This window comes from Achroia grisella, unplaced genomic scaffold (genome assembly GCF_030625045.1).
Source record: "Achroia grisella isolate CSIRO2021 unplaced genomic scaffold, CSIRO_AGI_Agris_v1 utg1847, whole genome shotgun sequence".
In the NCBI taxonomy this organism is placed as follows: domain Eukaryota; kingdom Metazoa; phylum Arthropoda; class Insecta; order Lepidoptera; family Pyralidae; genus Achroia; species Achroia grisella.
Window position 1 is genome coordinate 655,851 of NW_026712687.1, and position 12,482 is coordinate 668,332.

At 41.5% G+C, this 12,482-nt stretch overlaps 1 protein-coding gene across 1 annotated transcript in view; it reads right to left on the reverse strand.

Moving 5' to 3' along the window:
• The window catches only part of LOC131841574 (serine/threonine-protein kinase Genghis Khan), a 57,511-nt gene that overhangs the window by 30,621 nt on the left and 14,408 nt on the right, over positions 1–12,482 (reverse strand). The window contains exons 13-21 of the mRNA XM_059189893.1: positions 12,133–12,286; positions 9,964–10,069; positions 9,126–9,235; positions 8,329–8,466; positions 6,234–6,347; positions 5,720–5,854; positions 5,181–5,327; positions 4,662–4,775; positions 4,267–4,380 (exon numbers count right to left, since the gene is read on the reverse strand). Of these exons, the coding sequence (XP_059045876.1) occupies positions 4,267–4,380; positions 4,662–4,775; positions 5,181–5,327; positions 5,720–5,854; positions 6,234–6,347; positions 8,329–8,466; positions 9,126–9,235; positions 9,964–10,069; positions 12,133–12,286 (1,132 nt within the window). The remainder of the gene's footprint in view (positions 1–4,266; positions 4,381–4,661; positions 4,776–5,180; positions 5,328–5,719; positions 5,855–6,233; positions 6,348–8,328; positions 8,467–9,125; positions 9,236–9,963; positions 10,070–12,132; positions 12,287–12,482) is intronic.

The window sequence follows — 12,482 nt, forward strand, 5'->3', positions numbered from 1 at the left end:
TAACAGTAAACTCATCGAATTCAATCCAATATTAGATGGAAACGGTATACTTCGGATTGGTGGTAGACTGAGACATGCCAATATAGATCTTGAAACAAAACATCCTGCGATCATTCCGAGTAACACAAGATTGGCGGACCTCATGATTGACGAAGCACATGAGCTGACATATCATGGCGGAGCTCGTTTAACAACTGCAATTATGAGGCGTAAATACTGGCTTGTAGGTGGAATTCGAGCTACCAAAAAACGACTACGTCTCTGTGTAAAATGTAGGAGACAAAGTCCAAAACAACAGTACCAAATTATGGGAGATTTACCACCTGCACGCACCAATCGTTCTCGACCATTTCTACATACAGGCGTCGACTATACAGGTCACATATTAATTAAAGCCAACAAGGGCCGTGGTATCAAGACCACAAAGGGATATGTGGCAGTATTTGTTTGTATGTCTACGAAAGCAGTACATCTAGAACTTGTATCAGATTTGACAACGTCTGCATTTTTAGCTGCGTTGCGACGGATGGCGGCAAGGAGAGGCGTACCCCGTCACATTTACAGTGATCAAGGAACAAATTTTATTGGGGCAAACAGAATATTACAGGAGGAGTATAATCATTTAACAGAAATATTTAGCAAGGAGTTCATGTCAGAAGTAACAAACATGGGTATAGAATGGCATTTTAACGCTCCTGCGTGGCCCTCGGCAGGAGGATTATGGGAGCGGTCAGTACAAACCCTAAAATATCATCTTAAGAGAGTAGTAGGCGTACAGAAACTTACATTTGAGGAATATAGCACGGTGCTCTCCCAGTTGGAGGCATGTTTAAATTCAAGACCTCTTTGTCCTATGACAGAAGATCCCAATGATCTAGATATTATTACACCTTCTCACTTTTTAGGAAGTGGTCCCACCTTAAACATCTGTGAAACAGAAAACGACTTAAGAACAAGATGGCATCTAACACAGAAAATATTTAAAGATATCTGGGATCGATGGAGTAATGAATATCTTACTCAACTAGCAGCCAGAAGTAAGTGGAGAAAGCCTCAACAGAATATAAAAAATAATGATATTGTAGTAATCAGAGATGAAAATCTACCCCGGGGAAATGGGCTATAGGTCGCGTAGTTGAAGTGCACCCAGGTAGTGACGGACACGTGAGAGTAGTCACACTTAAAACTAAAAATGGAATTATAAAACGTCCCATTGTTAAAGTATCACTACTACCTGTAAACACAGAGCAGATTGAAAACCAGAAAAATATAACAGAAATTCAGGAATCAACTTTAAAAAACCAACCTAAGCGAGAAAGACGAAAAGGGGTATTCAGCTTATTAACATTAGCGACATCACTACTATTATTCTTATCTATCATATCCAATACACATGCAACATTCAACTTTACCACATTTTCTAAAAATCAAGCTTTATTCTTCGATAAATTAAATAGCATGAAAATCATACGAGATGAATGGAAACTCATTATCTACTACAACATGGAACCTTATTGGGAAGGAATAAGTGCTCTTGAAAAATATACAAAGTCGCTGGAAGAAACATGCAAAACAATACGATATCAAATTCACTGCGACACATTACTACTACAGTTACGCCACGGGTCCAATGAACTCGATTACTACAATCATATGTTGCTCAGTCAGCATTATAACGAGCAGGTGCAATCCGCAAGGCGGCGTCGCCGCGGTCTTATCGACGGTGTCGGTTACATCGCCAGTTCCCTATTCGGAGTATTGGATCAAAGATTCGCCGAAAAGTATGAAATGGACATTACTTTACTACGAGACAATCAGAAAAAATTAACATCATTCTGGAAAAATCAAACATCGATCATGGAGGCTGAGTATAACATCTTAAAGCGAACAGAAAATACTATGACTCAGCAACATAAAATGATAAATCAACATATTATAAGTTTAGAACGCGAAATAAGTACCATAAAAAGTGAGACACAAGATAATTTCATAGTAAATCAGTTTACCTTAGCATCAGTCATTGCAAGCAACTTACTCAGCAATATGAAAACCTTACAAGGTACTATCTTAGATACAGTGACAGATCTCTATCATGGCCGATTTAACCCTCATATTCTACAACCAGAACAATTACAGAAAGAACTAAGCATTATAGCGAGTCATTTGTCTAATGACGTCATATTACCAACAGAAAGCATACATACTGACCTCACTCAAATATATAAATTACTTAAAGTTAAAGCAAGAATGTTACAATCATACCTCATATTTGAAATAAGACTACCGCTAATTAGCAGAGATTCATTCGAGATTTTCAGTTTATTCTCAATACCGAAAGTTACAGGAAACAAAATGATCAGAATTATACCCATCTCAAAATACATAGCTATAAATTTGAAGAAAGATACATATATCACAATGTCGGAATTCGATATAAAATCATGCCTTATTGTAGATGCACATTTATGTTATATTAAAAAACCTATATATCAAATTAATACAAATCAAGAATTTTGTGAATCAGAAAATTCCACTTGCAAAACGATCACTAGCAAATGCGAAAATATGTGGGAAGAAAGCAATGAACTTAATAATTATATTTATTTTTGTTGCAATCAGTGTCAAGTACGAGCAATGTGTGGAGATCACGTTACCGTACATATGCTCACTTATGCGGGATTGAGCACTATAGACAGTGGATGCATCATCAAAACCGATAATTTCACTGTTACATCACATTATCAGCATTCAAATAAATTAAAGATATCACCAGATATATACTCACCCACAGTCGCACCGATAAACCACATCATTAACATATCTATTCCTCATCACGAGTGGAATGACATATCGAATTCGGAAAGTCAGCAACTCACAGAAATTGGAGAAAGAATTAAGTTCATGAAAGAGAACGAACCCGTACTATCAGATCACATAACTTATCATGACGTACATCACTATACTTTAATTTATATAATTATCGCCGTGATGGTGTTAGTCGGCGTAATCTATACATTGCGTCGATTACGCAATTGGAAGGTCCCTTCGACGAGCACAGCATCGCCGACTGTGGCGGTTGGCATGGCCAGCTCTCCCGCGCCCCAACCCCGTGCGATGGAAACAGCAAACAGTGATAGTGTTAGTGAATGTGACAGTGTAGTCTATCAAACTGTCAAAAAGACATTTGGACGTCCTAAATTGTGCGTGGAAAATAAAGCAACTTCACCACATTTTCGTCCTCAATTTAGTAATTAAATTAGGATGGCTTCAGTTGCTATGATAGTGACCGGATTTCCAGTTCTTGGATGGTGGCGCTGCAAGCGGGCGCCTATGGTGCCAGCGGCGGTGGAGCCGGGCGCTCCCCCGCCATCGATCAGTGTTAGTGTTAGTGTGTGTGTCTGTGTAGAAAATAAGTGTAGTGCCCGTGATATCAGTGAATACGAGAGAAAGTGCGCGTGTCTTAGAGCAAAACAGAAGCACATCGTCTGTGCTAAGATCAGTGTACGCCATCCCTAACGCGTGTGTGTAGAATAAGCCTTCGTGTATTGTATTATATCATCTTGTTAAATCATTCGACTTACTAACAAAATCATTAGCATGCTATCTGTAAGAAACAATTGTACATCATCTTGTAAGTAGTAATTAAGGTCACAACCACAGCATCCCCATTCACATCTTCTTTCGCGCCCGGGAATATGTACGAGCTAGCATCGTACATTATTTCGCAACATTAACATTTTATTTTACATTTCACATTTCATTAAAATCAGTTCGCATTCGGTCATCAAGGACGCCGCGCGTACTCATTACATTCATTAATCAGTTATATTTTAAGTTTCAATATACAGTTTTAATCAAGTTTCTATCAGTATCATTTATCAGTTTTACCTATCAGAATCTTTATAGTTTCGGTACAACCCGAACAACTCTGCTACCAAAATGTTAGGGAAATGTCAGTCACGTACCTGTATGGTTCTGCGGATTTCTTGGGCTTGGTCTCGAAGATATCTTCGCTAGCTTTCCAGTTTCACGGTAGGTTTCACAGTTCGTTCAATTTATTTAAGTCACAACACAATGCGCGCGCGCGTCAAGGCCGCTGTACGGTCCGTTTGTTACTAGTTAGGGAGGGGAAGGGAACGCGCGGGAACAGAAAACTAACGGACTCTAATATAATATAATATCTGTGCTTACGATGATACAGGGTAGATTTTGAACACTATGATAAGAAAACAATATGAAAGTACAGCTAGCTATACAGTTACTTACAGCCTCGAGATCCTTGGCAAGCTTCCTGTTCTCGTTGATGAGCATCTGCTTGTCCTCAGTATCCGACAGCTGCTCTAGACGGCGGCTCTCCAACTTCTCTTTGGACGTTTGTAGCTGTTAAATGTTACGTTTAATATCATTAATAGCCAATTTATTAATAATCTAACAAGTGTCAATGTATGTCAGGATAATAATTTGAGAGTTGCCAAGTATCATTTTGGATAGAGACATAATAACGTCACATAACGTCAACGTGATATACGTGTTCATATATATGAAGTGGTCTAGGACAGTGAGGTTTTAGAGGAGCTCCACTAGATTGCGGAATAAATTACCTACTAATACGACCGAATTTATACTATATATGTGTGCGTAGCACACGTGCAATAGCATACCTCTCTACTAAGCACGTTGCGAAGCGCGTCGCCCTCCAGCATCTGATCTCGTAAAGCGGCCAGTTCTGCACCGAACCGCGCCTGCTGTTGCGACAATGATTCCGCATATTGCATCTGTAAACACAATATAGCATATATTGTAATTATGTATTCATTTATTTAATTTCATTATTTGTTATTTTAATCTTGTTTTTTCCTAACACTTTGTAATTTCGATTTCTGTTGCGTTTATTATGCAGTGATGTGATTACAGGTGATTTACTACCTTGAATTACTTAATTACCCTCAAGAAGTAGTGTATTCAAATCTGGTCGACACAATAAAAAATATTAGGAGCTAATTTACGCTTCTGACTGTCTCTTCGCTGAAGGATTTATTGCTATCAAATAGAACATACTAATAGTCGTGACGATAAGTTATAATATCAACTCTTAGTTACGTGTAGATAGAAGTATATGAAATGTGAGTAGTAACGTATCAGAGTAGGAACAAGACAGATGTATGTGTGTGTGTGCAGACCTCGAGCGCCTCCACCTCCTGCTGCAGGCGCGCCACGTCGGCGGCGGCTCCGCCCGCGCCCCCCGCGCCCCCCGCCCCCGCCGCCGCCGCCGCCGCGCCGGCCTCCGCCCTCGCACCGCGCAACGTTTCCTCTCGCAACTTGCGCTCCTACGACAAACCGTCAACAATTAAGCTAAATTATCGATCGATTCAAACGGAGAACGAAATTACGACAGTCTGAGATTCGCGACTTCGTAACTAACGGTGCCCTCAGACTGAGGTCATATCAGACAGACAGGAGTTGATCTTCGGCCGCTTCACAGGTCCTTCCGCGGGTTTGGAGTGTCATCATCACTCGACCCGTTGCTATAAATTCCAAAATTAATTTTCATAACAAAGTTTTTCACTATTTCATACAATTTTACAACTATTTTTTTCAAAAGAGCCTCAAAATTACTTGTCTTAACAATTATAAACAACAAAAAGAAATTTCAATAAATGCCACCATTCTGAATCAATATACTTATATATACGTATGGCAATAAAATATAAAAATTTACCTTAGTAGCCTCTGAGATAGCGGTATCGAGCCTCGCCTCCAGCTCGCGGCGTCCCTTCTCAGCGCGACGGATGTCCTGCCGCAGTGCGTCTATCTTCTGCATGGCTACCTCAAGTTCTTCTTCCTTGTCACGGACCTGTATTAAGAATAAGAATATCTATCTATCTATCTTTGTTTCGCGGAAAACTTAATCTAATGTACAGTTTACACAGTACAGGAAGTGAAATTAACCGATATGGCGGTTGCAACACTGCCAACATATTGGTAACTCAAAAACTGCAATGTAGTGCTTGGGAGACCAGGATAGAATACCCTTACGTCCTTATTCTATTGACCAAGTTACGAGAATGAGATATCCCTGACCTATAACGCCGGCCATAGGGAAATGTAACAACTAGTGCCATTTTTAATGAGGGCAAAAGTTCCTACCAAACCGCCCGCCTTCACGAAGGAATGCGGACGGATACCGTGGCGGGGAAACATATAATACCTAACACAATAATTAGTGAACTCACCTGCTGTGACAACTTCTGCTTCTGCCGCCTTAACTCGGACAGCTTGTCGGACACTTCGTTGTATTCGGTCATCGCCAACTTGCGTTGTGACAATGCATCCTTCAGTTCTTTGTCCTGTTCCCAACATGCATTTGTAGTCAAAACAGATGCTATTATTTGAGTAATTTTACAATTTTCAAATAATTAATTTTCACATAATTTCAAAACTATGATTACAGTGGGCTAATTATGTAACGCGATATGAAATTGTTTCTGTTGAAGTTGTGATGCAATATGAAATCATTTCAATTTAAAAAATGCGATCAAGTAAGGTCGAATGACCGCAACATAAATCATTTCTATCGATAAAACACTACTATGAAGTTGCAGCGGAATATTGTTAATCCGACTAATTTAAAAAGTCAGTACATTAGATAGCTTATACCTTTAGAGGGATACATTTTAATTTATTGGGTTGTTACACTAGTTGGTTGATTTGAAACAATTTTTATTGCGTTCAAAAATTACAAAATATACTGCAGCGTTCACTTGTTCTTTTATTTTAATTTTATTAATAGACATTTAATAAAATAAAATAAAGAAAGTCTATTCTATTCTAATGAAAAAATAAGGTTAATAATTTTGAATATAAAAGCATATTTTATACAAACTATTTATAATCATTAATAATATTAATCTAACCTACAAATTAAATTTTCTTTTTCTGCTATAGATACCTAGCTAAGTACGTAGGTATCCATATAAATTTAAAATGATATGGGCACATCTTTTTAAATTTGTACATAATTGTAAAAACTTTAAACAAATAAATTTATTTACTTTAAACAAATCACAGAGCATCATAAACGTTGTATTCCGTTCACAGAGCACCGTATTCATTGAAATAGTTTTTTAATTATATTAATATCATAATCAACCCTAATTTTATATTAAACATTTACTCTAGTTAATACAACATTCTATGTGATTTGGGACGAAAATAAAATATCGAATTGGCAACACTGATGTCGTGTTGTGAGTCGTGACAATTTTCCCATTTTAATAAATTTAAAACCTTTTCACGACTTTCTACGTAATATTTAATATAATAAAAATATATGTAATACTGAAAATTACCAAAACAAGATAAATAATGCTGCTAATGCTGATATTTTAAAGATTGTAACCAAAAGAAACACCTTCTAAATTGTTTCTCATAATGTAAAAACCGTTTCAATTCCACGCTGTCATTTCGGCAAAATAGCGATTACGTGACGTTGCAACGAGGTTACTAAATCGACATTCGATAGAAATAATTTTTATCGATATGTAAAGTTGCGTTTACGTTGCAATGCTAGTTGACAGCGTCAAATGGCGTCTATATGATCGCATTATTGACAGATGACGTCATTTTCACTACGTTACATACGAAAATCGTTGCGAACGAAGTTACATAATTAGCCCACAGATGTTGTCTCAATCATAGTGATTAACTGGTAAAAAAAATCACAGACAAACAAGCTGACAGTTCATTGAACTGAAATGAATTTATTTGCAGAGTTAAATGATTATAATAATATCCAGGTAATCTAATTGGCAACTGTTTATTCGTCCTAATTTATGGTCATGAAAATTTTATCCTGTGCAGAATTATGAACACTTTATCCTCTGTTTTATTTGACTTAACAAACAACTACAAACTACAGGTGACCGAAATATTCCTATTTAAAAGAAATGAAATCCTATATTATTTGCAGTAATTACTCGTACAAGGAATAGGACATAATAAATAGATTATTATATATAATATTTATCTATACATGTAAATAATCTGTTTGTAATATTGAAATAACCGTTTTTTACTACATGCATATGAATATAAATATGTACGATACATACACCATAATAACATTTTTTACAATTTCTGTCTGTCTGTTTCTGCCGGCTAATCTCCGAAATGGCTGGACCTATTTTGACGGGACTTTTATTGGCAGGTAGCTGAGTAATAAGGAGCTACATTTATTTTAGAAAAATTCTTTTATTTTAGAATAATAAAGTTAAATTCCACGCAGCCGAATCGCGAGTGCAGCTAGTAACAATATAAATTCGTACACACCTGCAGCCTCAGTTTCTCTATAGAGTCCGTTTTATCTTTCACCAAATCCTCTTTCTCCGCAGTAAGATTATTGATCATTGTCTCCAACTCTCGTAGCCGCGCCGCATCCTGTGGTATACCGGTCATTGCTTGCACGTCCTGAGAGTGAGAAAGAGAATTATAGATGTTGCTGAAGGCAACCTTTTTGATAGTTTTTATAAGATTTATATATATTTTTGATTTACATATTTTGACGTTCTGTTATTATGTAGCGATTGTTTTCTAATACGATATTCCTGGCCTTTTTCGTTTCTGCTAGCGAGCTGAATATACATATTTTATCTCAACTAGGAATGTGTCTCATTTTAAACCAGTTTAATACAGTCCTTCCGTCATAATAGACTTCTCCTTTCAGGACCTTCTTACCTTTACATATTCAGACGTATGCATTTTGTTCATTGTCACCATTTATCTCAATGTTTGATGGCCTCGGTGATCTAACGGTTTAGCACACAAGCAGTGTGTATTCGCAGATTCGATTCCACACATCGTACAAACATTTTTATTCATAACTATATATTTATTAAAGGAAAACCAGTTCTTACTACACACATGTGTATTACAGTTTTAAAACACATTAAGCCACTAACAGACATTCACATATTACAACAGATTAATTGTGTTAAATAATTGTGATTGTTAGTATCGATCTGGTTGTTTTTTATGTATCTTATCTATGTATTTACAAAACAAATATTTATGTATTTATAAGTTTCAACTTATCAGTAACCTCTCTCTTATTAAAATCGTTTATTTACCTGTGCAGTTATACCACTGTTGAGTTGTTCGTAACACCGGATTTGGGCTTCAAGGTCTGCGTTCCTCTTTGATACTGCTGCCAGATCTTCCTTCAGTTGGACTAGATCATCTGTTTAATAAATATCGCCATTTTATAATTCATATAAAACTCTGCAATAGTTGTATTGTTATTACAATTTTTTTGTTCGTCTATACCAGTGTTTGCCAAGGTTAGGATTTTTGGTCGGAAGGCTTACGCTCCACAGGGGGCAATTTAAGGGAGGCTAATCGAAAATGGACTCTATTAAAATGATATAGAATGTGAATTTAAATTTTTCATTATACATTTTGAAAATTTACTTACATTAATAATTATTCTTATTAAACATTTCCTAGTAATTTCTTCCTAAAACCTATTATTTAAGTTTCTTAACTGAACCATTACATTTTTAATGTCATAAATTATATATGTTACATAGTAAAAGGGGGTGGGGGCATAAGAATTTTAGAAAGGATAAAGTGGGAGTGGGACATGGGGCACTAAAAAGGTTTGTAAACACTATTCTATATTAATACTAAAAAGAGGTAAAACTTGAGCATGGATGTTTTTGGTACTGCTAATTCTATTTTGAAAATTAGTATAACATTACTGAAGCCCAACGATTCTATATATTTAATTCGCGTGCCCGCGGTTTCAACCGGGTTTAATTTCAATAAAAGATATATGCTATAAGCTATGTTACTTTTTCATGAAAATCCGTTCAGAAGATTTCTCGTGAAAGAGTAACAAACGTCCATACTCACAAACTTTCGCGTTTATAATATTCTAAAGATTAAGATTGTATGAGTTGTACTTACCGGTGGGTTCCCCGCCTGCACGCAATTCAGCGATGGTCTGTGCGAGCAGCGCGTTCTCGCGTTCAAGCGCTTTAAGCGCTGCTCGATCGCCAGCATTGCTTGGCGCCTGAAAATGTACATTAGTAGGTTATATATTTGTGAAATTTCTTCTATAGAGTGCTATATGATGAGTTTCTGAGTTTTTGTGTCGCAAAAAGTTTAACTGTTATCAAATTTTTTGAGACATACAAATTAAAATTTTATCGCTATAAAATCTCACTACATGTGGAAGTGTGTAGTGTGGTTGTATGGATTGTATCGCGTATAAGAACCTGTCCCTGTGCCTTGGTTAGTCGGAGATGGTATAATGTACTGTGGTAGTGGAGCCGGCCGTGAGTAGTGTGGTGTAGTGTGTAGTGTGTAGTGTGTGGTGTAGTGCGCACCTGTCGCGGCGCGTTCTTGGCGGGGCTGAGGGGCGCGGCGGGCGCGCCGAGGTCGCAGAGCCTGGAGCCGGCCGTGAGTAGTGTGGTGTAGTGTGTAGTGTGTAGTGTGTAGTGTGTGGTGTAGTGCGCACCTGTCGCGGCGCGTTCTTGGCGGGGCTGAGGGGCGCGGCGGGCGCGCCGAGGTCGCAGAGCCTGGAGCCGGCCGTGAGTAGTGTGGTGTAGTGTGTAGTGTGTAGTGTGTAGTGTGTGGTGTAGTGCGCACCTGTCGCGGCGCGTTCTTGGCGGGGCTGAGGGGCGCGGCGGGCGCGCCGAGGTCGCAGAGCCTGGAGCCGGCCGTGAGTAGTGTGGTGTGTAGTGTGTAGTGTGTTGTGTGTAGTGTGTAGTGTGTGGTGTAGTGCGCACCTGTCGCGGCGCGTTCTTGGCGGGGCTGAGGGGCGCGGCGGGCGCGCCGAGGTCGCAGAGCCTGGAGCCGGCCGTGAGTAGTGTGGTGTAGTGTGTAGTGTGTAGTGTGTAGTGTGTGGTGTAGTGCGCACCTGTCGCGGCGCGTTCTTGGCGGGGCTGAGGGGCGCGGCGGGCGCGCCGAGGTCGCAGAGCCTGGAGCCGGCCGTGAGTAGTGTGGTGTAGTGTGTAGTGTGTGGTGTGTAGTGTGTAGTGTGTGGTGTAGTGCGCACCTGTCGCGGCGCGTTCTTGGCGGGGCTGAGGGGCGCGGCGGGCGCGCCGAGGTCGCAGAGCCTGGAGCCGGCCGTGAGTAGTGTGGTGTAGTGTGTAGTGTGTAGTGTGTAGTGTGTGGTGTAGTGCGCACCTGTCGCGGCGCGTTCTTGGCGGGGCTGAGGGGCGCGGCGGGCGCGCCGAGGTCGCAGAGCCTGGAGCCGGCCGTGAGTAGTGTGGTGTAGTGTGTAGTGTGTAGTGTGTAGTGTGTAGTGTGTGGTGTAGTGCGCACCTGTCGCGGCGCGTTCTTGGCGGGGCTGAGGGGCGCGGCGGGCGCGCCGAGGTCGCAGAGCCTGGAGCCGGCCGTGAGTAGTGTGGTGTAGTGTGTAGTGTGTAGTGTGTAGTGTGTGGTGTAGTGCGCACCTGTCGCGGCGCGTTCTTGGCGGGGCTGAGGGGCGCGGCGGGCGCGCCGAGGTCGCAGAGCCTGGAGCCGGCCGTGAGTAGTGTGGTGTAGTGTGTAGTGTGTAGTGTGTAGTGTGTAGTGTGTGGTGTAGTGCGCACCTGTCGCGGCGCGTTCTTGGCGGGGCTGAGGGGCGCGGCGGGCGCGCCGAGGTCGCAGAGCCTGGAGCCGGCCGTGAGTAGTGTGGTGTAGTGTGTAGTGTGTAGTGTGTAGTGTGTGGTGTAGTGCGCACCTGTCGCGGCGCGTTCTTGGCGGGGCTGAGGGGCGCGGCGGGCGCGCCGAGGTCGCAGAGCCTGGAGCCGGCCGTGAGTAGTGTGGTGTAGTGTGTAGTGTGTAGTGTGTAGTGTGTAGTGTGTGGTGTAGTGCGCACCTGTCGCGGCGCGTTCTTGGCGGGGCTGAGGGGCGCGGCGGGCGCGCCGAGGTCGCAGAGCCTGGAGCCGGCCGTGAGTAGTGTGGTGTAGTGTGTAGTGTGTAGTGTGTAGTGTGTGGTGTAGTGCGCACCTGTCGCGGCGCGTTCTTGGCGGGGCTGAGGGGCGCGGCGGGCGCGCCGAGGTCGCAGAGCCTGGAGCCGGCCGTGAGTAGTGTGGTGTAGTGTGTAGTGTGTAGTGTGTAGTGTGTAGTGTGTGGTGTAGTGCGCACCTGTCGCGGCGCGTTCTTGGCGGGGCTGAGGGGCGCGGCGGGCGCGCCGAGGTCGCAGAGCCTGGAGCCGGCCGTGAACGTGAACCCCACGAACGGCAGGTGCAGCCCAGAGAACGCCGCGCTCGCACTCGGCGGCGGAACTGCTCCCGACACCCTGATCGATCGACACACACACATTACGTACACTCTCTACACATTTGAACACACGTTGGCCATACATTGGTACAATAGTTTGAACACATATTTGACGGTCCCGCCATAATACATCATCATTTGCCACGCCTCTATCTTATTATTTGACATCGGTGAACTATATTATCTTCCACTCCTTTACAGCTTAATCGAACGAT